This window comes from Schistocerca cancellata, chromosome 1 (genome assembly GCF_023864275.1).
Source record: "Schistocerca cancellata isolate TAMUIC-IGC-003103 chromosome 1, iqSchCanc2.1, whole genome shotgun sequence".
Lineage (NCBI taxonomy): Eukaryota > Metazoa > Arthropoda > Insecta > Orthoptera > Acrididae > Schistocerca > Schistocerca cancellata.
In genome coordinates, this window is record NC_064626.1 from 8,237,580 (window position 1) to 8,259,247 (window position 21,668).

Genomic DNA, 21,668 nt, shown 5'->3' on the forward strand with positions numbered 1-21,668 from the left:
TTTTGAGTTCTTATATTCATACGTAATTTTGTGGTCCTCTATTTGTTTTTGGTGGTTTTCATTCTCACGGCACTGCCTTTCTTGTATTAGTGTATCATTTTCTTTCCTTGCCTCGAATAGTTCAGTTTTTACAGTGTCAAATTCGATTTGTAGCCGTTTTATAGTTTCATTTCTGAGGCTTGTGATTCTGTTTGATTGACTTCACACATGCAGAGCTGCTTTCACATATTAACCTATTATTTTCTTTCTTTATGTTTATATTTTGTGTTTTTAATGCCTCAATATCCTCTTGTAGCAATTTTATAATTTCTTTTTTTGAGTGAGCCGTTTCAGCACGTAAACAAACTTGGCATGTCCACGAAATATCATCATCGATGAACTTCAGGTTTACCTTTGCGCACTTTTCATGTAGCCAGTAGTTGCACATTATACACAATATACCTTTCATCACTCGCCTTCTGCATTCTTTGCACAAATAACTGTTCGTTTTTTGCCTTTTTAATGAGAGCGAAGTGTCACTACACTTTCCTAATGATGCCATATTTGTATACTAGATTTGTACATGCCATATCAACATTAGTAACAAACATGAAACTCTTATTTCTAAATGAAAGTACATTAAGGGAATTCCATTTAAAGAAGAGAGAAATGGGGTCTCCTATGAAGCCTGTGGTAGGAATTTAAATAAGTCACTACTGGGTTGCATCTCGGAGCAGCACATACATTGCAAGAACAGTTCTCATTAAAATGAAGACTGTTACTCTGTGTGAAATGCAGAGACCATAGTATAAATTAGAAGATTTTGTAGTGAGCTACTTCATTCCCTTGTGCGTATGACATCAGTGGTGGGAGCGAAAGATAACAAGTGTCTCTCATGAGCTGCAGGGTATTACCATCTACTTTCACACCTCATGGTCCTGCTAATGCTTTCAAATGGCCATCATCAAAAGATCAGTGTACAGTTCCCTTTTCCCAAGTACTGCTCTAGATGGATCATCCTTGTCCATGTGCAAATTCAGCTCGGCTGTACAAGTTCAATGAGAAACAGTAAAAAAAAACACAGGTGAACTCTTTTCAACAGTGCAATGTTGTTACATTGTAGGCAATTTTAATTCATGGAAAGTCATTAAAAAATAAAATCATGACAGAAGACAATAACAATTTGTGAATAAAATTGTAAACAGAAAAATGCATATAAATATTTTGTATCTGCAGAATGAGATTTTCACTCTGCAGCGGAGTGTGCACTGATATGAGAACTTCTTGGCAGATTAAAAGTGTGTGCCAGATCGAGACTCGAAATCGGGACCTTTGCCTTTCACAGACAAGTGCTCCACCAGCTGAGTCCCGAGTTCGAGTCTCGGTCTGGTATACAGTTTTAATCTGGCAGGAAGTTTCATATCAGGGCACACTCTCCTACAAAGTGAAAATCTCATTCTGGGAACACCCCCAGGCTGTGGCTAAGCCATGACTCTGCAATATCCTTTCTTCCAGGAGTGCTAGTTCCGCAGGGTTCACAGAAGAGCTTCAGTTAAGTTTGGAAGGTAGGATACATGGTACTTGCAGAATTGAAGCTGTGAGGACAGGTCGTGAGTCATGCTATGATAGCTCAGTTGGTAGAGCACTTGCCCGTGAAAGTCAAAGGTCCCGAGTTTGAGTCTCGGTCCAGCACACAGTTTTAATCTGCCAGAAAGTTTCATTTTGTATCTCATTTTTGTTATAAAATGCTTTTGAACAAAATTATGAATTGTTTTCCCACCCATTTATAACATTGTAAAGTAATTATTTTGATTCATAAATACCAGTTTTGCATGACATTTACTTAATATCACCAATCAATCTAAATATTTAAGTGTCCATGATTTTTCGACTTTGGGAGTAAAGGTCTACCTAAAAAATTTCTCATATTTTTACAGACACGTATTGCCCACTCTGTTGTACATTCTCCAAGTACAAAGACCAACTAATGTACCATGAAGGTTTTAGAACATTTAGGATGGGGGTTTTGGAAAAAATAATTTCTAAATAACAAAAAAGTTTTAGATTATTTAATCTTTATATACAAATATTTTGACAGTTTAAGAATTTCATGCATTAATGTTATAGCTGACAGTTAGGAGTCCTTCCACAAAGATAAAAATTTGAAATTCGCAACAAGTTACAAATAGGCACAACAAAAAGATTGTCACAAATAAGCTTTCGGCCAGCAAGGCATTTGTCAAAAATTGATATCTCTCTCTCTCTCTCTCTCTCTCTCTCTCTCTCTCTCTCTCTCTCTCTCTCACACACACACACACACACACACACACACACACACAGACTGCAGTCTCTGGCAACTGAAGCCACACTGCTTGGCAGTTACCAGAGGCTGCAGCTATATGTTCGTGAAATGCATTTACGTGTGTGTGTAAAACACTTCCAGGGCAGGTGTGAATGCTGACCCTAATATACTGGTTATGAACTCTAGGTTAAAAATAAAGAATTTTCAAAAAAGGTAGGAAATTAAGGAGATGGGATCTGGATAAGTTGAGAGAACCGAGGGTGGTTGAGAGACCTGAAGGGAGCATCAGGCAACAATTTACTGTAACAGGGGAAGGAATATGCTAGAAGATGAATGGGTAGCTTTGAGAGATGAAGTAGTGAAGGAAGCAGAGTATCAAATAGGTAAAAATACAAGGCCTAGTAGCATTCCTTGGGTACCACAGTAGATAAAAATGCAGCAAAAGAAGCAGACAAAAGGGAATTAGATGTCTAAAACATTAGATTGACAGAAAGTGCAAAATGGATAAGCAGGAATGGCCAGTGACCAAAATCAAGTCTAGAGAAGCATGTAGAACTGGGGGAAAGGTAGATACTGCCGTTAGGAAGTACAAAGTAAAGAAGGGAAAGCTGAAAGACTGAAGTAGTATATAAAGGTGCTATGCAAAGGAAATGAGCTTGAAGGCAGTATTTTAGAAAGGGGAGAATAAGTAGATGAAGATGAAATGTGGGATATGATACTGTGAGAAGAATTTACCAGAGCACTGAAAGGCCTAAGCCAAAACAAGGTCCCTGGAGTAGACAGTATTCCAACAGAACAGGTGATATCCTTGAACGAGCTAGTCATGACAAAACTATTCCACTTTTTGTGTGCAAGATGCATGAGACTAGGGAAATACCAAATAAAGCAGGTGCCGACAGGTGTTAGTGTTGTAATTCATGCTTGAAAAATACTGCATTATTTATAGAAGAATGGAAAAACAGTTAGAAACAGACATCAGGTAAGATCAGTTTGATTTCCTGAGAAATTCTGGAACACATGAGCCAATACTAACCCAACTTGAAGTAACATTCTGAAGAGAATGCCAGGATATGGATATTCTGTGTGTATTGTGGTATCCACTTTAGAAGGTTCCTACAAGTTCTGCTGATTTTCTCAGTGTTTATTAATATATATGATCATTAAATTTAGCTGTAATTTTTCAGATGTAGCTAAATATGGGACTGTGGTCCTGAAACCTAGTTATGCTCTCCTTTTATTGGAAAAGAAAATATAGTACAACTGTTCGTGGGTATTGTCAATCACAAATGACTACATGTAGGCCTACAGCTTGAATATTATGAATTGATAGATAGCCACACACCACATACAGGACACATTGAGATACACATAGGCACAATGCAAAGACTGCTACATATTTCAGCCAATAAGCCTTCTAAAGTACAAAAGAGGGAATGTTGCTTGCTCCAGGTGCCTTGTTTTTGCTTAGGTCTTTTTTTGCTCTGTCTAATTATTCTCACAGTATCATATCCCCCATCTTATCTTTATCTACTTCCTCTTCCCTTTCTGTAATATTTCTCTCTCTCTCTCTCTCTCTCTCTCTCTCTCTCTCTCTCTCTCTCTCTCTCACACACACACACACACACACACACACACACACACACACACAACCTCTGTCTGTGCTCATAGTGTCCAGAGACTTGGGGGGGGGGGGGGGGTCAGCCTCTTATACATCATAAGAAGTGAAATGTATTGCAGCCTTTTTGTTGCACCTGTCTGCAATTCACTGTCTCCTCTATACGATGAGCAGCAATCTATCCGTTTCATAATGTTGTTGTTATTCCATCCTAGACTTCCTACATTTATAGCTTTTGTAGGCTTAGAGAAAGCTTTTGACACAGTCGACTAGGATACACTCATTGAATTCTAAAAGTATCAGGGGTAAAATATAGGGAGTGAAACATTACAGAAACCAAATGGCAGTTATAAGAGTCAGAGGGCATGAAAGGGAAGCAGTGGTTGAGAAGGATGTGAGACATGGTTGTAATGTTCCCCCAGTGCTGTACAGCCTGTACACTGAGAGCAAGCAGTAAAGAAGGAAAGAAAAATTTGGAGACGAGGAGGCTGTAATTCTGTCGAAGAGACAGCTAAGGACTTGGAAGTACAGTCAAATGGAATGGATGGTGTCTTGAAAGGATGATATGAGATGAGCATCAACAAAAGCAAAACTATGTAATGGAATGTAGCCTAGTTAAATTTAGACAGTGCTGAGGGAGTTAGATTGGGAAATGAGACACTAAAAGTAATAGATGAGTTTTGCTATTTTGGGAACAAAATAACTTGTGATGGCTGAAGTACAGAGGACATAAAATACAGACAGTGACAAAAAAAAAAAAAAAAAAAAAAAAAAGCGTTTCTGAAGAAGAGAAATATGTTAATATTGGATGTCAGTTTGTCTTACAATGTCTTTTCCAAACACATTTGTCTATAGGGTTGCACAGAAGTGAACAGTGGACAAGTAATAGTTCATGCAAGAAGAGCATAGAAACTTTTTGAGATGTGGTATTACAGAAGAATGTTGAACGTGAAATGAACAGATCACGTAACTAATTCTACTGAGTAGAATTGGGGAGAAAATAATTTGTGGCATAACTTGGCTAAAACAAGGGGTTGATTGTGGTTGACAGGGAATATTCTGAGACATCAAGGATTTGTCAATTTAGTATTGAAGTGAACCGTATGGGGGCGTGGAGTTAAAAATTGCAGAGCGTGACAAAGAGACAAGTATAGGAAGCAGTAGTTATTCAGGATGTAGGTTGCAGTAGTTATTCAGAAATGAAGACGCTTACACAGGGTAGAGCAGCATGAAGAGCTGCATCAAACCAGTCTTCAGATTAAAGACACAACAGCATCATAATGTAAAAGAAGGTGGGGGGTGGGGGGCTGGATGGGTGGGGCAAGGGATAGCGACTTTCATCATGCCAGGAAGCTCTCGAGTCCCTCTTCCAAAACTGTATTTTCAAGATGTGGATGTGTTTCCAAATTGTTTTGAATGCATGTAAAGGTGCACAAATTTTAAAGGTGAAAATTTTTAGGAACAATAAAAAGAATTGTGAAATCAAGTCAACATTTCTCTTGCTTGGGCCATAATCTTGGTTATGAATTCGAAAAGGACTTTTTGAGCCAAAACTAGTTGTGTAACTACAAAGAGGTAAGGCCTCTATTTTTGCCTTTGGTGCCCACTTTGATGGTTCTAGTTTTGTACCAGAAACAGGTTTTTGAAAGAATTTTACAGGTGGCCGTCATACACACAGATTATAAACCTTGACCTACGGGCACATCAGAGTTTGGTTTTGGAAGTTGTGTTTAGTTTTATAAAATTACACCTTGTCATTTTTTCTCTTCTGTTCATTTCTTTTGCTGTTGCCAACTTTGACTGTGCAACAGCTTGCCATTGGGATCACTCATTAGTGTATATTACTTGTCACTTGATGTTGGGGGATGGTGATCTTGACAGTCATCTACAATACCAAAGAAACACAAGACATGCCATACATAAACTTTCTTTGTGTGTTGGCCTAAGTTTTTGAGAAGTCCATAGGTACTAATTTTGCTTTTGCTTTTTGACATGTTGGATATTTGTAACTACACTCTTTAGTCACAAGCATTCTTACTGCTTAGAAATATGGATCCATTTCTGTAACAGTTACAGTTACTGATTTAAAAATTTCAGTGTCTTACATTAGCAAAAGCAGTAAATCACCATAGGCAAAGATTCCACTATCGTATAATACAAGTTTGTAAGTTCAAATTGGAAAACTTATATTGTGGGAAACATTCTCATTTTCTTCTATCTTTCTGAAAAATTATTGATACTTTTGTTATGTCTGTTATCGGATGGGAAGTGAAGATTTTTATATTGTTAGTGTAGTGGAAATACTTAAACATTTATGATGTATATACGCAGAATGAAGTGACGAATGAAAATTTGTGCCTAGGCTGGAATTCGAACACAGGTCTAGCAGTTTAGGGGGAATAACAAGTGGGCTGAGTTGTGATTGGGAATTTTGATTGAAGAGGGAGGCATGCTAGAATAGTCTGTGCAGTTTTGCAAAGTCATTATGCCATTGTGGCATAACGGTTATTGTATCTACCTTGTGAGCAGGAGACCTGAGTCCGAATTACAGCCAATTTCCATTCATTGCTTCAGTCTGCATATATACATCACAGATGTCTGCACACATTTCAGCATGTTTTTGCAGTGATCTAGATACCGCAGATTTAATTTGTTGTGTTGTACTGTGTGAGGATAAATTTAATTGTTCTTCGTAAGAATGATTTTTCTTGCTTATTTAGTGAAAAACCTGGTGATGAAGAATGGAATGAGCTTAATAAGATGAAAATACCACTGCTGTTAAATTATTCACAGTGCAAGTTGTACAAAAGAGAATATTATCAAGTGATTGAACACTGCAGCACAGTTCTAAAGGATGATCCAGGTAACGTATTGATTTAAACTGTTATGAATAACATTTTTTTCAGAATTACTAATGCAAGTCAGAGTGTTGATGTAAGCATGAATAATTTAATGAAACTGTAATTTTTGTCATGGTTTTACTTATATAACAGTGTTAAATTATTTGTGGTCTATGAAAACTAATGTTTGATTTTTTACATGACCTCAGTTTCCAGATTGCTCCGTCTGAAATTCAAATCATTAAATTGCTGCTTCCACCACCACACACACCCTTCTCATGACCATCCTATACAGCTTGTGCTTAGTCACATATGCTCCTTAACAAAGGGCATTCCACTTATTTGGAGCTCACACTACTTTTCAGATGTCCCTCTTACACTACTAACATTGGAGTAGTAACTTCCCCATACAGTCTGTTTATGGCAAGGTGCTTTCACAGACTAAACACCATCACAGACCTCCATCATCGAGGATTGGCAGGGGAAATGCTATCTGAATTTTATTTTATCTAATTTGTAGTACCTCTACACTATTGAACATGCGCTCTCTACAGTACAGCACCACTGCTAGATTATGTCAAATAATACAAATATTAATCTCAAAAGAACACATTCTCACTCTTTTTAACTGAATTTGGATCTAAGGAAAATACTCTTTAATTCCTGGAGATGAGCAACCACCATCTTTTTCTTGAAACCAATGGAAGATTACACAGATGTAAATAGCTAATGTATTATGGCTCTCATCAGCTGAATTGAAAGACTTTAAAGCATATGATCAGCCGAAGTATAGTGTGGATTCAGCAGATGACGTAATTCTCAATAAACTGACACTACTGGAAAGGCAAACACAGTAGGCTTTTGTACACTGGCAACAGTTTTATAAGGTATATTTCTAGATGTTCAGAAGGCAGTATGATACCCTATTAGATGTGCGAAATTGGTGGTTCTGTAATTGTTCCCCAGTTATGTTGCAATTGTTCCTTGTAAAAAAATAAAAATATCACATATTTTGAATTAGTTACATTTTCATGGACAAGCTCCCCAGAGAAGCATGTTGTCATGCTTTTGCTGGAGCAATTGACAGCAATAGTATCAACTGTGAGGAATCTTTTGAATTGCTCTCCATGTGTACATGATTTTACAATCTTCTGTTCTGGCTCCAGTCTTAAGACCACTGGCTGTCGTGCACAAATGAGGAGGAGGAGACTGGAGAGCTGAGTGGAAGCCATAGTTTTGTGTTGTCGCATGAGAAAAGTATGCATGTGTTACTGTTAAATCATGTGCATCAAGGTTTTATGTACTGGCACTGCAACTGAGAGACATCATTCTCACTTTTAAGAAATTTGTAAGATTCCTTGGCTGCATAGTCGAAGAGAAAAGTGTCTGGTTATCACACCTGAAAGATTGTAAAACAACAATGTTAAAGCCTCTAAATATTTTAAAGTGACTCAGGAGCAGGACTTTGTATGCAGACAAGTCTTCTGTATTGTTTTAGAAAGTCATTGTCTGATACCAGCTGGATCACAATTGTATGATCTCTCAGCCATCAAGAACTTGTCTAAGAATACTGGACAGCAGTCACCGTGGAGACATTAGGCTGTCACCTATGGAACACCTAGCTTTCATTCTCCATCCTGCAAAAGTTTCTTACAATGTGGCATGGTTATAAGTTCAAGTCATTTGATGCAACCCAGTCACCAGTATTTAATTACATTGGTTGAACATCATCTAAATATGTCTTTCTAAGTTGTAGAGCAACATGAGCTGTAGGTATCCAAGCAAAGGAGCACATCACAAATAAAGATGTGGTGTCCTAATCCAGGGAAAGAATAAATATCTACGATTGCTAGAGCTAGGCTGTTTATGAATTTGACAGAGCACAAATAATGTGATGCTCCAGATTAAGTTTGTAGGCAAGTGTAATCTGAATTTTTAAATTGTCTCTGCGCTAGGATTATTTACACTGATGACTCCAAACAGAGACTGCTGAGATGAAAATCCGACAGTGTTATCAACTCACCGTCAATAATCCAGAGCTTTACATCTTTAAGGCTGTGTTGCGAATGAGAGCAAATTAAGGCAGGAACTTCCTCTATGCCCAGACTCTTTCAGTACCCTTAAGAGTATTTAGCAAATGTACCTGAAGAAAGAGATGGCACAGAATATACTTTTACATCATGGAGAGAAATAGATATGAAACGAGCAAACTGAAAGTGCAGACAAGAATATCAATTAGGAATACAGTGTGCTAGCACATCACACTTCAAAAAGAAAGCATATGTGTTGGGGCCACAAGCAAACATACACTCCTGGAAATTGAAATAAGAACACCATGAATTCATTGTCCCAGGAAGGGGAAACTTTATTGACACATTCCTGGGGTCAGATACATCACATGATCACACTGACAGAACCACAGGCACATAGACACAGGCAACAGAGCATGCACAATGTCGGCACTAGTACAGTGTATATCCACCTTTCGCAGCAATGCAGGCTGCTATTCTCCCATGGAGACGATCGTAGAGATGCTGGATGTAGTCCTGTGGAACGGCTTGCCATGCCATTTCCACCTGGCGCCCCAGTTGGACCAGCGTTTGTGCTGGACGTGCAGACCGCGTGAGACGACGCTTCATCCAGTCCCAAACATGCTCAATGGGGGACAGATCCGGAGATCTTGCTGGCCAGGGTAGTTGACTTACACCTTCTAGAGCACGTTGGGTGGCACGGGATACATGCGGACGTGCATTGTCCTGTTGGAACAGCATGTTTCCTTGTCGGTCTAGGAATGGTAGAATGATGGGTTCGATGACGGTTTGGATGTACCGTGCACTATTCAGTGCCCCCTCGACGATCACCAGTGGTGTACAGCCAGTGTAGGAGATTGCTCCCCACACCATGATGCCGGGTGTTGGCCCTGTGTGCCTCGGTCGTATGCAGTCCTGATTGTGGCGCTCACCTGCACGGCGCCAAACACGCATACGACCATCATTGGCACCAAGGCAGAAGCGACTCTCATCGCTGAAGACGACACGTCTCCATTCGTCCCTCCATTCACGCCTGTCGCGACACCACTGGAGGCGGGCTGCACGATGTTGGGGCGTGAGCGGAAGACGGCCTAACGGTGTGCGGGACCGTAGCCCAGCTTCATGGAGACGGTTGCGAATGGTCCTCGCCGATACCCCAGGAGCAACAGTGTCCCTAATTTGCTGGGAAGTGGCGGTGCGGTCCCCTACGGCGCTGCGTAGGATCCTAAGGTCTTGGCGTGCATCCGTGCGTCGCTGCGGTCCGGTCCCAGGTCGACGGGCACGTGCACCTTCCGCCGACCACTGGCGACAACATCGATGTACTGTGGAGACCTCACGCCCCACGTGTTGAGCAATTCGGCGGTACGTCCACCCGGCCTCCCGCATGCCCACAATACGCCCTCGCTCAAAGTCCGTCAACTGCACATACGGTTCACGTCCACGCTGTTGCGGCATGCTACCAGTGTTAAAGACTGCGATGGAGCTCCGTATGCCACGGCAAACTGGCTGACACTGACGGCGGCGGTGCACAAATGCTGCGCAGCTAGTGCCATTCGACGGCCAACACCGCGGTTCCTGGTGTGTCCGCTGTGCCGTGCGTGTGATCATTGCTTGTACAGCCCTCTCGCAGTGTCCAGAGCAAGTATGGTGGGTCTGACACACTGGTGTCAATGTGTTCTTTTTTCCATTTCCAGGAGTGTATTATGTTGGGTGTAACCCACTGCAAGGTCATGGCAAACATAATTCCTGAAACTCATGATGGAGAAAGTGTTTATTTATGAGGGTAACAATAGGGCATACCCTATGATATATGCCTGTCTCTTGCTGGGAGAAAAGTGCACCACAACGTGACTAGTTGTGTACAGTTTTGAGAACAAAAGAATGGAAATTTGTTTTGCTAGTGACCCACCATCTATTTTGAGAAACTATGAGTTGAATATACAAAACGTTTTGTGTGTTTAACCTAATTGTTAGGTACGACCAGAATATTTTAATGGATTTCAGAACAGTTTGCTAATCCATGCCTCTGTTGATGAGCCAAACCAAGTTTCTAGTAACATTTTTTTTAGAGTTTTGACTGTTTTTCTTTTTAGTTTAAAACAACACACAAGCTTTATATAGTTCGTGAAAGTATAATACATGAGGTTTATTCAAATGAATCTTGATCAGCGTATCTGACTTTTGCCTTACATGTAAAGTGGCACCATGTACCTGCGGGTATGGTGGTGCCACCTATTGGTAGAGACTCTGACGCGTGCACACCGTTTGATGTTGCATAGCACCAGTGAGGTTTCATGCTGAAGAGAAGGTGGTCACACAAGTTATCGTCCACTGCCGAACACACAGGCGAGTAAGCAGGAACAACAAGGAGAGGTTTGATTTTTGGCGGCAGAGGGAGTTGGAGGCTGTGAAATGTATCGACGGATGAAGGATGTGTACGGTGAGTACAGGAGTCATTCAAATCTTGTGGAATGGATCAAATGGTTCCTTGAGGGGCACGAGGCCTGCCCACACAAGGCCAATGCAGTGAAGAAGACATTGCAGCAGTTTTGGTGGGAAACAGTCCCAACCTTTCACTGTGTGACTTTCATGTGTTTGGACCTTTAAAACAAGCTATTCACGGACAGCGATTAGCAACGGACAATGTGACTGGGCCCAGGCATGTATCAGCAGCAGCCTACTAGCTTCTTCACGGATTGAATTGATCGTCTAGTGTTGCAGTGGAATAAATGTGCCAACAGTTTTGGCGACTATTTTTGAGTATGTGTACTGTGTATAGCTACATTTTTGAGTTAATAAAATCGTTACTGCGTTACTTTACACTAGTGACGGGGTTTCATTTGAATGCCCTTTAAATTGGATAGATAAAACGATCTCACCAAGCAGTGGTAGGAGAAAACACACATCAAAGGTAAGCTTCCAGATGCAGTGACTACTACTCTTGGCAGACAGATTAAAGGGGAAGAAACAGGGATAACAGGAAAGGACTGATGACGTTTAGGAAATGGGGAGAGTTGTGGAGAAGTCACCCAGAACCTCAAGTCATGGGAAGTTGCCATATGGGATGAGAAGGAAAGACTGATTGCTGGGGACCTCACCTTGATGTATAAAGGTGGAAGATATGGTAATAAACAAGACAGATATTACTGACAAAACATTGTGCAAGAGTTAATAAGAGCAGAAAGCTAAGTATCTTATACATGGTAGAGGTGAAGGGGGGATGGGGGGGGGGGTAAACAAGTCAGAAAATAATTAACATAAAATACAGCCAGCTGAGCTGCGAGACCTGAGGACTACTTGTAATGAAAGTTCCCATTTGCTGAGTTCTGAGAATCTGCTCTCGGAGGGAAAAATCCATATGGTATGTGTGGTGAAATAGGACTGAGATCAAGAGTCATGACTGTCATGTTGAAGAGCATGCTCTGTTACAGGACACTGTGTGTTGCCAGTATACACCCTCGGTCTTCATCCTAACTGATAATGTGGTATTAGTCATACCAGTGTAGAAGGCTGAGCATTGTTTACATAACAACTGGTACATGGTCCTTTCGCAGGTTGTTACAGCTGTTTTGCCAGGTACAGAGACTGTCATAGGTAGTGTGGTTGGAGAGTGCGTAGGGCAAATTTTACAGAGGGTCAGTCGCAGGGATGGAAGCCATAGGGTAAGGAAATGGGTGCAGAAGCAGCATATGATTCGATCAGGATATTGCAGAGATTGAGAGGGAAATGAAAAGCTGAATGAAAAGCTGTTCTAAGTTGAAGTAGCTGATTAACATATTCAAGACCAGGATAGTACTGAGTGGCAAGAAATGTACTCCCAGCATTTTTTTTTTTTTTTTTTTTTTTTTTTTTTTTTTTTTTTGAAGGGATTAGCAAAGTGATAACCTGGGAATTCAGCTTTTGAACTAGGGTGGTGGGATAATTACATCCATTGAAGGCTCAGGTTGGAATGGTGTACTGCTGTAAAGTGTCTGCATCTGAACAAATATGTTTGCCTAGAATGCCAAGGTGGTATGGGAGGGATCGTTTGATATGAAAAGGATGGCAACTGCAAAATGTAAATAGTTAGTATGTTAAATGTGAACAGAAGTGCGTAGCTGACATCAGTGAGGATGAACTTAACATCGAGGAAACTTCCATATGGCAACCATGTCATCAAGGTATCTAAGCAAAATCAGGGGCTGAATGCTTATGAATCCCAGGAAAGCCCCCTCCAATCGAGCTACTAGCATTTATGTGTGAAACTGTACATATCTCGTATATCACATTATCTCACCATACTCAAATGATTTCATAAACAATATGGCTTCTTATGTCCCCAGATATCATGCATTTTAAACTCAGATCCATTCTATCCCATGTTCTAATTACTATTAAATAATTAGAGCCATCCTGTGTTTTCCATTGTTTGACTATTCTGTTGTTCTTTGTAGTAAATGTGAGGATTGCTGTTGTTTTTTGTTTGTTTGTTTGTAGGGAATGTGAAAGCTTTATTTAGAAGAGCAAAAGCTAATGTTGGAGCATGGAAGCCTTTCGAAGCAAGAGCTGATTTTCAGAGAGTCATAGAATTAGATCCATCCTTAACTTTGACTGTGAGGAAAGAACTGAAGTTACTGGATGAATTGGAACGGATAAAGAATGAAGAAGACAGAGCAAAACTGAAAGGAAAGATATTTTAATTTATTTGTGTATTAATTTTTGACTCCATTGTGACAATTAAGCTCGTCCTACACTGTTTTTAAAATACTACTACTACTGTTACAATATACAGTACTGTCAAAACATTACTGTGATGGTAGGCCATTTAACTAATTCATTTTGCTTGATTTTCAAATCTGCATTTGTCATGTGAAAGCTAGTGACACAAAAACATGTGGTTTAATTTCAAGTAAAATCTACAGAATGACCATCAAAATAATAATACTGCCAACAATTTGTAGTCGGCTAGGGTTGCCTTAACTCAGTTATTTACAGCTTCAGTCTGATGTTTAAATAAACTGAAAGAAATCCCTCCAGTAATTTCACTGTCGCTGTTTTGTAGTTAAGAGGTATTCATTTAGCATATATTGGTGTTCACTGTTTCAAATTCTGAGCCAAAGTAACCGCAAATTGGGGCTATATTGCTCATTATTGTCATTTTCATTAATAATGGGTACTTTTATACTCTTAGGCCAAAGAAATATCAGATATTAAGTAATTTTGGTAACAAAGGAAGCAAATATGGTGTTAAGCCAGGGAATAGGGATTTATTTCTAAGAGCATTTTATACTGAGCAAATTCTTAGGAAAACAAAAAAATAAGTCGGTAGGCAGTCTTACATACAGCATGTACTAGAGACATGACTGCCACAAGTAAATGAAATAAAGGACTGTATAGAAATATTTAAACAGAAGAGTAGGAGATGCTCCAGAACCTACAGTGCTTGTCTGACTTGGGCTCTTGACAATATCTTCTCTTGGAAAGTAGCTTCGGTGGAAATTTCCTGTCTTCCAACACGTGACTAGGAATGTATCAGTGTGTCTTACTTCTGCAGTCATTGCCGCAATTATTGACAAAAATGGAGCAGATATAGCTCCATTAATACAAGTCAAATTCAAGATGAAGAGTGCCTGAATTGTAAGAAATGAAATATTCATTCCAATGGGAAGTGTGTTCTGTGCCATGTTATTGCAGAACTAGAGTAAGAAAGTAGTTCAAGAAAGGCAAAAACTAGTATTGAACTCTTGTCTTCGTCTGATCAGCAGTACAATGTACAATATCTCAGGCAACTGTTACTGCAGTAAGAAAGCAGCAAAATGTATTGTGTGAGTCATATAACTTACTATTACATAATTTGAAGGTGATTTATTATCCAAGATACTAGAAGAGACACATTAACATGTAAATATGATTTGCTGGCACAGAATGATTTTTAAAAAAGTAGTTTTCAAGCTCTACTCACAACCAGAAAAAAGCTGAAACATTGTCCTTGAAGCACACCTAAGAGCAATTGCAATCCTGATAACTCCACTCTATTCAACAAAAAGTGTGAAATGCGTGAGAAAAACAGTGAAAAATGGTATTCTGTGAATGAAGTGCAGTACTGTGCGCCACTAACTATGAACTTAAAATTCATCCGTCTGTGAAAGAAAATAGGCAAGTCATCTAGATCAAAAGTGCACAGTGTGCCACCCCATTAACATGAAAACTATGTATATCGATAATTCTGCATATGGAAATGAATATTCATCTATATTGGAAGAACTGAGTACTGAAGACATATTTCTAAGCAAAGGGTATCACTATCAAAATAAATAAGTAATAAATCTACCAGGGAAGACATAAAAAAAGTGCTGTCACCAGTCTCAATTCTCTTCAAAAAACCTTGTCCGCCCACACAGTAGCATGAACGAAGTCTTAAGGCAGAGCCCATTTGTTTGGATTTGTGGATCTCTATGAGCAATTTTGGTCCCCACTGAGGCAGAATTTTTGGTAGCATAATGAATAGTTTTGTATGAGGGGGTCACGGATACAAGATATTTGCAGGAATTCGTCGGGCAAGTTCAGAGGTGGTGTCACCTGTTCCATCAATTTTCTTGACAAGGTCATTACTCTTTCCATTATGAATGTTTGTTCTCTCACTTTTAAAAAATTGGATCCATTGCCACACAACACAGTCACTCATAAAGTCCCCGTCATATAAATTACACAACTGATGCTGAATGTATGATGCTGAACAGTTTTGCACTGAAATAAACCTTATTACTGCTCACATTTCGTAGGATTTTTTATTATGACACTCATGTTTTGAGGTTATAACAACTGAATGTGCAAAAGAATAAGGTTCATACTTCCACAGCTAGAATCGGAGAACCTACAGATGTGACAATGGCAGCGCTCTACACACAAATTGTAGCATCATACTGGAATGGTGGTTACTTTCCTAACCATCCACATACGTAAAGATGTAAGTCTGAACTAGGTATGACATGCAAGATGCGGCCTCCATCTTCATTATAGAAACACAAAATTGATTATATTAAATACATGCAGTTATGAGAAAAACAGTAAAGAGGAACAACATAATAAACCTGTGACACCACTGTCATAATAAAGTTGATAATCAGGAAAACTAAGGAGATGGACCAGCTCTCTATTAGAACACTTGTGTGTAATGTTTTTGCACAATAATGTGCAGTCTCTTAAGAATACAGTTATTAAACTTAAGTATTGTCTTCAAAACTTAAACTGCAGTGTGCTTTCAGTAATGAACACTGACTTAGCAATGCAGAACCAAAATTACGTATATTATTTGATTATGAATTGCCCACCCACTACTGTGGCAAAAAATATTATGAACCTAACCTATGAAGTCATAGATGTAAGTGAACTGTGCACAGGGACAAAATTTGAAGCTGCAGCCATAATGTTGCCAAAATGTTGCTTCAGTATACTGCCACCCAAATCACAATGAAGGTTTGTTCTTTTAATTGCTGGAGAGACTAACACACTTGCTACTTAAACACAAAGATTACAGAATATTAATATTTGCCGGTGTAATACGGACGTAAGATTTAAAAAAAAAAATGTTAACCATTTCATAAATATATAAAGATCTATTAACATATATTGCATAAATGACAAACCCACAAGGCAGGCAGCATGCCTAGATAATATAATACATATTTTTCACCGAAATGAAACAGAATTTGTCATCTTCAGGCTATACATTGTGTGATCACAACAAGCTTAGACAAACTCTAGCAAGTAAAGTAGCTGAAATTTCCAGTGTACATAGACGAATAAAAGACCAGTTAATGACTCAAATCAAACAATGGAAAATCCAGGATGGAATGTAACAATACCAGAGAAGGAAAGTTGCTACTCACCATATAGCGGAGATGCTGAGTCGCGATAAGCACAATAAAAAGATTCACACAATTAAAGCTTTTGGCCATTAAGACCTTTGTCAGCAGTAGACACACACACACACACACACACACACACACACACACACACACACACACACACACACAAACGCAACTTGCACACACATCAGCAGTCTCAGAGAGTTGAGACCACACTGCGAACAGCAGCACCAATGCATGATGGGAATGGCGACTGGTTGGGGGTAAGGAGGAGGCTGGAGCAGGGAGGGGGAGGGATTGTATGGTGGGAGTGGTGGACAGTCAAGTGTTGCAGTTTAGACGGAGGGCGGGAGAGAAGGTGCAGAAGGGGTAGAGGGTAAGTAGCATAAAGGAGAGAAATAAAAGAAATTAAAAGACTGGGTGTGGTGGTGAAATGACGGCTGTGTAGTGCTGGAATGGGAACGAAGGTTGAAGCCAGGAGGGTTACGGGAACGTAGGATGTATTGCAGGGAAAGTTCCCACCTGCGCAATTCAGGAAAGCTGGTGCTGGTGAGAAGGATCCATATGGCACAGGTGATGAAGAAGTTATTAAGGTGAGGGATATCATGTTTGGCAGCATGATCAGCAACTGGGTGGTCCACTTGTTTCTTGGCCACAGTTTGTCGGTGGCCATTCATATGGACAGGCAGCTTGTTGGTTGTCACGCCTACATAGAATGCAGCACAGAGGTTGCAGCTTAGCTTGTAAATCACACGACTAGTTTCACAGGTAGCCCTGTCTTTGATGGGATAGGTGATGCTAGTGACCGGACTGGAGTAGGTGGAGGTAGGAGGATGTATGGCACAGGTCTTGCATCTAGGTCTATTACAGGGGTATGAGCCATGAGGTAAGGGATTGGGGGTTGTGTAAGGCTGGACGAGTGTATTGAGTAGGTTCGGTGGACGGCGGAATACCACGGTAGGAAAGGGTGGGAAAGATAGTGGGCAGGACATTTCTCATTTCAGGGCATGACGAGAGGTAATCGAAACCCTGGCGGAGAATGTAATTCAGTTAATAACATATGTGGCTGCTTTCACAAGTGGCTCTGCATTTGTGTATAAATATTATTTGGAACCTTTTACACTGAAATTAGCTTAATCCATACAGAATCACTCTTCAAAACCTGTTATCAATATTATTTCACATTAAATGTTTAAATTTTGTTGTTGAAAATCAGGATGTCAGTGTTTGTTTGGAAATTTGTTGTTTGTTTTTGATTGAAAAATAACAATAGAAGTCTGTTTTTGGAATGAATGTGTTTAGAGCTTTTTAATTCAAAAATGTACATTGTCATACAATTTGATCATTACTGCTAAATTACAATTAGAAGGGCTAATAATAAAATGTTAAACTTCAAATAGGATGCTCACTCTTAAGAATACAAATGAAGTATAACTAAATTTCGTATTAGGTTTTAATGAAAAGGCATAAATAATAGTTCTTAAAATGAAAACAACTGAAAAATTTAAAACTTAGGTTTAATTTCTAACTAGTAATTAACAATTAATTTCCCCAGGCACAATCTCCACTTGGTCAGCAAAACCCTGGATCACTGAGGCATTCACACTCATCACAATTTTCATTGCTACGAGGGGTTTTCTTGTGCTGTTAAGTACTTCCTTGAACCACTTCACTTTTTTATGTCTTACCAAGCTGTACCAAAATGCTTTTGAAGAAGTTTATTCACATTCTGTAGTTTGCCTTCTTTCACATTGATTCCGAGACCAATCTCTCCGTATTGTATATCGTGTAAATATTTTTCTTTGCTTATTATTGGCTTTGCTGTATCAGTTTCCAAGTGATGTGGAAGATCATCTTGGGAAAGAATGTTCCCATTTCCAGTTTTATGCATAATGATTCCCTTGCACTGAGAGATCTTGAAGTGTAACTGTGCAGCTGACTTTACTGACTCTTGAGCTGCATGTTTCCAGTTTAATGGTTTCCTGTCCTGCTCTACCACCTTCAGTGTGGTATTCTGCAGCACTTAAAATGATTTTTGGTCTTTTTACACCTTTTCTCAACCATTCCAAAAACACGGTCAGCAGGCAAGAAGGAATGACCAGTAATGGGAAAAACTAGTTTCATTTTTTTGATGCCAGTGGGTGCATGATCACGCAGTGACTTTCCGCACATAGTAAAAACATTAATGTTCTCGTTTCGGCTGGTGCACCCATCAGCAGCAAATCATTGCATTCTTATAATATGCCATGTGGAGACAATTCAGCTCATTAAAAACAACCGATAAAACTTCATTAGGTGATTTCTTTCACTGATCTGTAGTCCAAGTGTATATTGTAACATATCAGGGTTCAGGCAATCACTTGACAAACCTTCTGTGACAGACAGATGATAGCAATACAATTGCCCACTGTAACACACAGATTGGTCACTAAGTTTTGGAAGAACAAGATTTCTATCAACAGTCATAATAAATCAAGAAACAATTATCATCTTTAATATTCAAGTCTTGAAAAAAGCATGAATTGTTTTCTCTCTCTCCAGTTGCTTCTTCCTATCAGTGTCTTTCTTAACCTCCTCTATTTTGACATCGAGTTGCAGGCAAGTGCCACAGTCATCTTCAGTAGGTCTGGAAAGTCCTATGTTGAATTTACTGCTAAAAATTTTGTAAAAGAAAGTCCAGCTGCCCTTCTGAAACTTTCTCTTCATTGTAGGCTTTGAAAAGTTTTCCAATACTTACATCAGATGAAAGATAGATCCTAGCAGTCTTTCCCCTGCTATAATGACTTTTGCAGCCTTGCAGACTTTTCATAAATGATCTTACAGCTTCTCGCTTTTTCTCATACTTTTCCCCCTTGTAGTCTCTGCAAGTCTCAACAGGCACTTGAGCATGGCCACTTTTGAATCTTGTAAACAAACCTATGCTTAGTAATTTTGAGGACTGTTAGAAAAGTATCTCGACAGATAGATTGCAAGTTACCAGCTTCCTTTCAAATGGTATACTCATATGTAAAACCCTTAGGTTTCCGTATGCATCCTGAATTCACCACACTAGGAATGTTAGCTCTCACATACTTCAAGACAGATTCCATTTTTAAATAATTTAATTAATTAATTACTTAAACTGAATGTTTACGCAGGAACGAGCCAAAATGATCTAGAACCATACACATCAAAATGAAGCATAAAAGTAGCTGCCATGACAGTTTTAACTGGTCATATTATGAAGTCCAGATATCTGATAGGTTTATAATCAAGTGTTCACCTTTGGTTGAAACTTTACTGCCATATGTCCACCTTTTGTTTGAACTGCTGCTGTTTAATGTTCATTTCTTTATATTTATGTCTGAATTTGCGCAGCTCTACTTCAGGGTACGCTCGGCTGCAGAAGGAAAATTCATTCAGGACACAATAAAAACAGTTTTAATTTTGCTCCAGTCTTGCCCCCCTTTCTTTCCCTTCACTGGTCTTATGTAGTCTTATCACTATTACTGAAATTAGGGCATTGAGAAGTATCTACACAAAACTGTGTTTTTTAAACTATCCATTTCTATCACAAATAGAATGTTTATTTGAAGGCACCGTGATCACCAAGGTAATATATTATCAGAACATTTACTCTGCCAAACACAATACTTAAGATTTGAATGTCATACCAGACACGACGTAAATATAGAACATTCCCCAATTATTAAGAATAAATATTGCAAGATAACTAAGTATTCATGTATGAATTTAAATTGATAAACAGGATGTTGTTCCGTAATAAATTGACAAAAAATGATGCATTAGAGGATTGATCTTCTTATACCAATGTTTTTTTACTATTTAGTGAGTGGTTCTACCACTGGTGCTAATGTCTTGAGTAGTTCAGCTGGATGCTTGTTGGATCATTCTCTCTGTTATGCTTAACCTACGTTAACCACAAATATAAGCAAGGTGGGAACATTATCTCGATTCATTTAACAAGTTTAACTTAGTGACCTGCTACTACATAATTTCTTACAGTTAAATTAACTTCCTAGCTCGTATTACTGTAACACTCACCATGTAGTTGAGGTGTTGAGTGATTGATAGGCACATAAATGATCAAGAAATGTGTGTGTGTGTGTGTGTGTGTGTGTGTGTGTGTGTGTGTTTGCTAGCTAGTTCTTAACTACTCTGAAAAAGGGTGTTGCCTGAAAGTTTAATAATGTTTTCAGCCCTGTTTATGTGCCTCAGTTATGTAATGAGTTGTTACTGTTGCTCCATTCATTATTTATATTGCACTAAGAACTTACTGATATCATATTTATATGTGGATATGGTGACAATATTTTGTAATTTATTGTATTGTGAAGAAACATTAACTTTTTTAAATATTTTATCTTACTATTGTGAGATATTCTTGTGATATAGATAAATAAATAAAATTATGTTGAAGGTATTGTGTGTTGTTCAACCATGGAATTCAAACCACAGTTACCTACACCAAACTGTATTTTTAAACTGCCCATTTCTGGCCAAATAGAATTTTCAGTTGAACATGCTATGATCACACTGTAATATATTATCAGAATAATATTCACCGTATAGCGGAGATGCTGAGTTGCAGATATGTGCAACTAAAAGACACTCAAAATTAAAGCTTTCGGCCATATAGACGAGCTGCGTGTGGTAGCCAAGCAGTCTGAGGCGTCTTGTCACGGTCCGCGCGGCTTCGCCCATCGAAGGTATGAGTCCTCCCTCGGGCATGGGTGTGTGTGTCGTCCTTAGCATAAGTTAGTTTAAGTAGTGGGTAAGTTTAGGGACCGATGATTTCAGTATTTTGGTTCCATAAGACCTTACCACAAATTTCCAACAATAGATGACAGAGAAGCAAGCGCGCGCGCACACACACACACACACACACACACAAATGTAAACACAATATTGTTACACTCCATCCTGGATTTTCCATTGTTTGATATTATCGGAATATTTACACTACCACATGTAATGCTTCAGATTTGTGTTTCTAGCTAAGAGTACCAGACATGATGTAAAAAGAAAATATTCTCAAATTATCAAGAATAAATA

At 39.1% G+C, this 21,668-nt stretch overlaps 1 protein-coding gene across 3 annotated transcripts in view; it reads left to right on the top strand.

The window, feature by feature from the left end:
- Nucleotides 1-20,747, top strand: part of LOC126163919 (AH receptor-interacting protein) — a 176,670-nt gene extending 155,923 nt beyond the window's left edge. For 2 of the 3 annotated variants that reach the window (XM_049920198.1, XM_049920195.1), the window contains exons 5-6: nt 6,617-6,759; nt 13,243-20,747. In XM_049920198.1, coding sequence (XP_049776155.1) covers nt 6,617-6,759; nt 13,243-13,445 — 346 coding nt within the window. In that variant the 3' untranslated portion in view covers nt 13,446-20,747. Of the gene's footprint in view, nt 1-6,616; nt 6,760-11,045; nt 12,498-13,242 lie in introns of those variants that run through there. The other variant, XM_049920197.1, reaches the window with a different exon arrangement.
- Nucleotides 20,748-21,668: the final 921 nt, after the last annotated feature.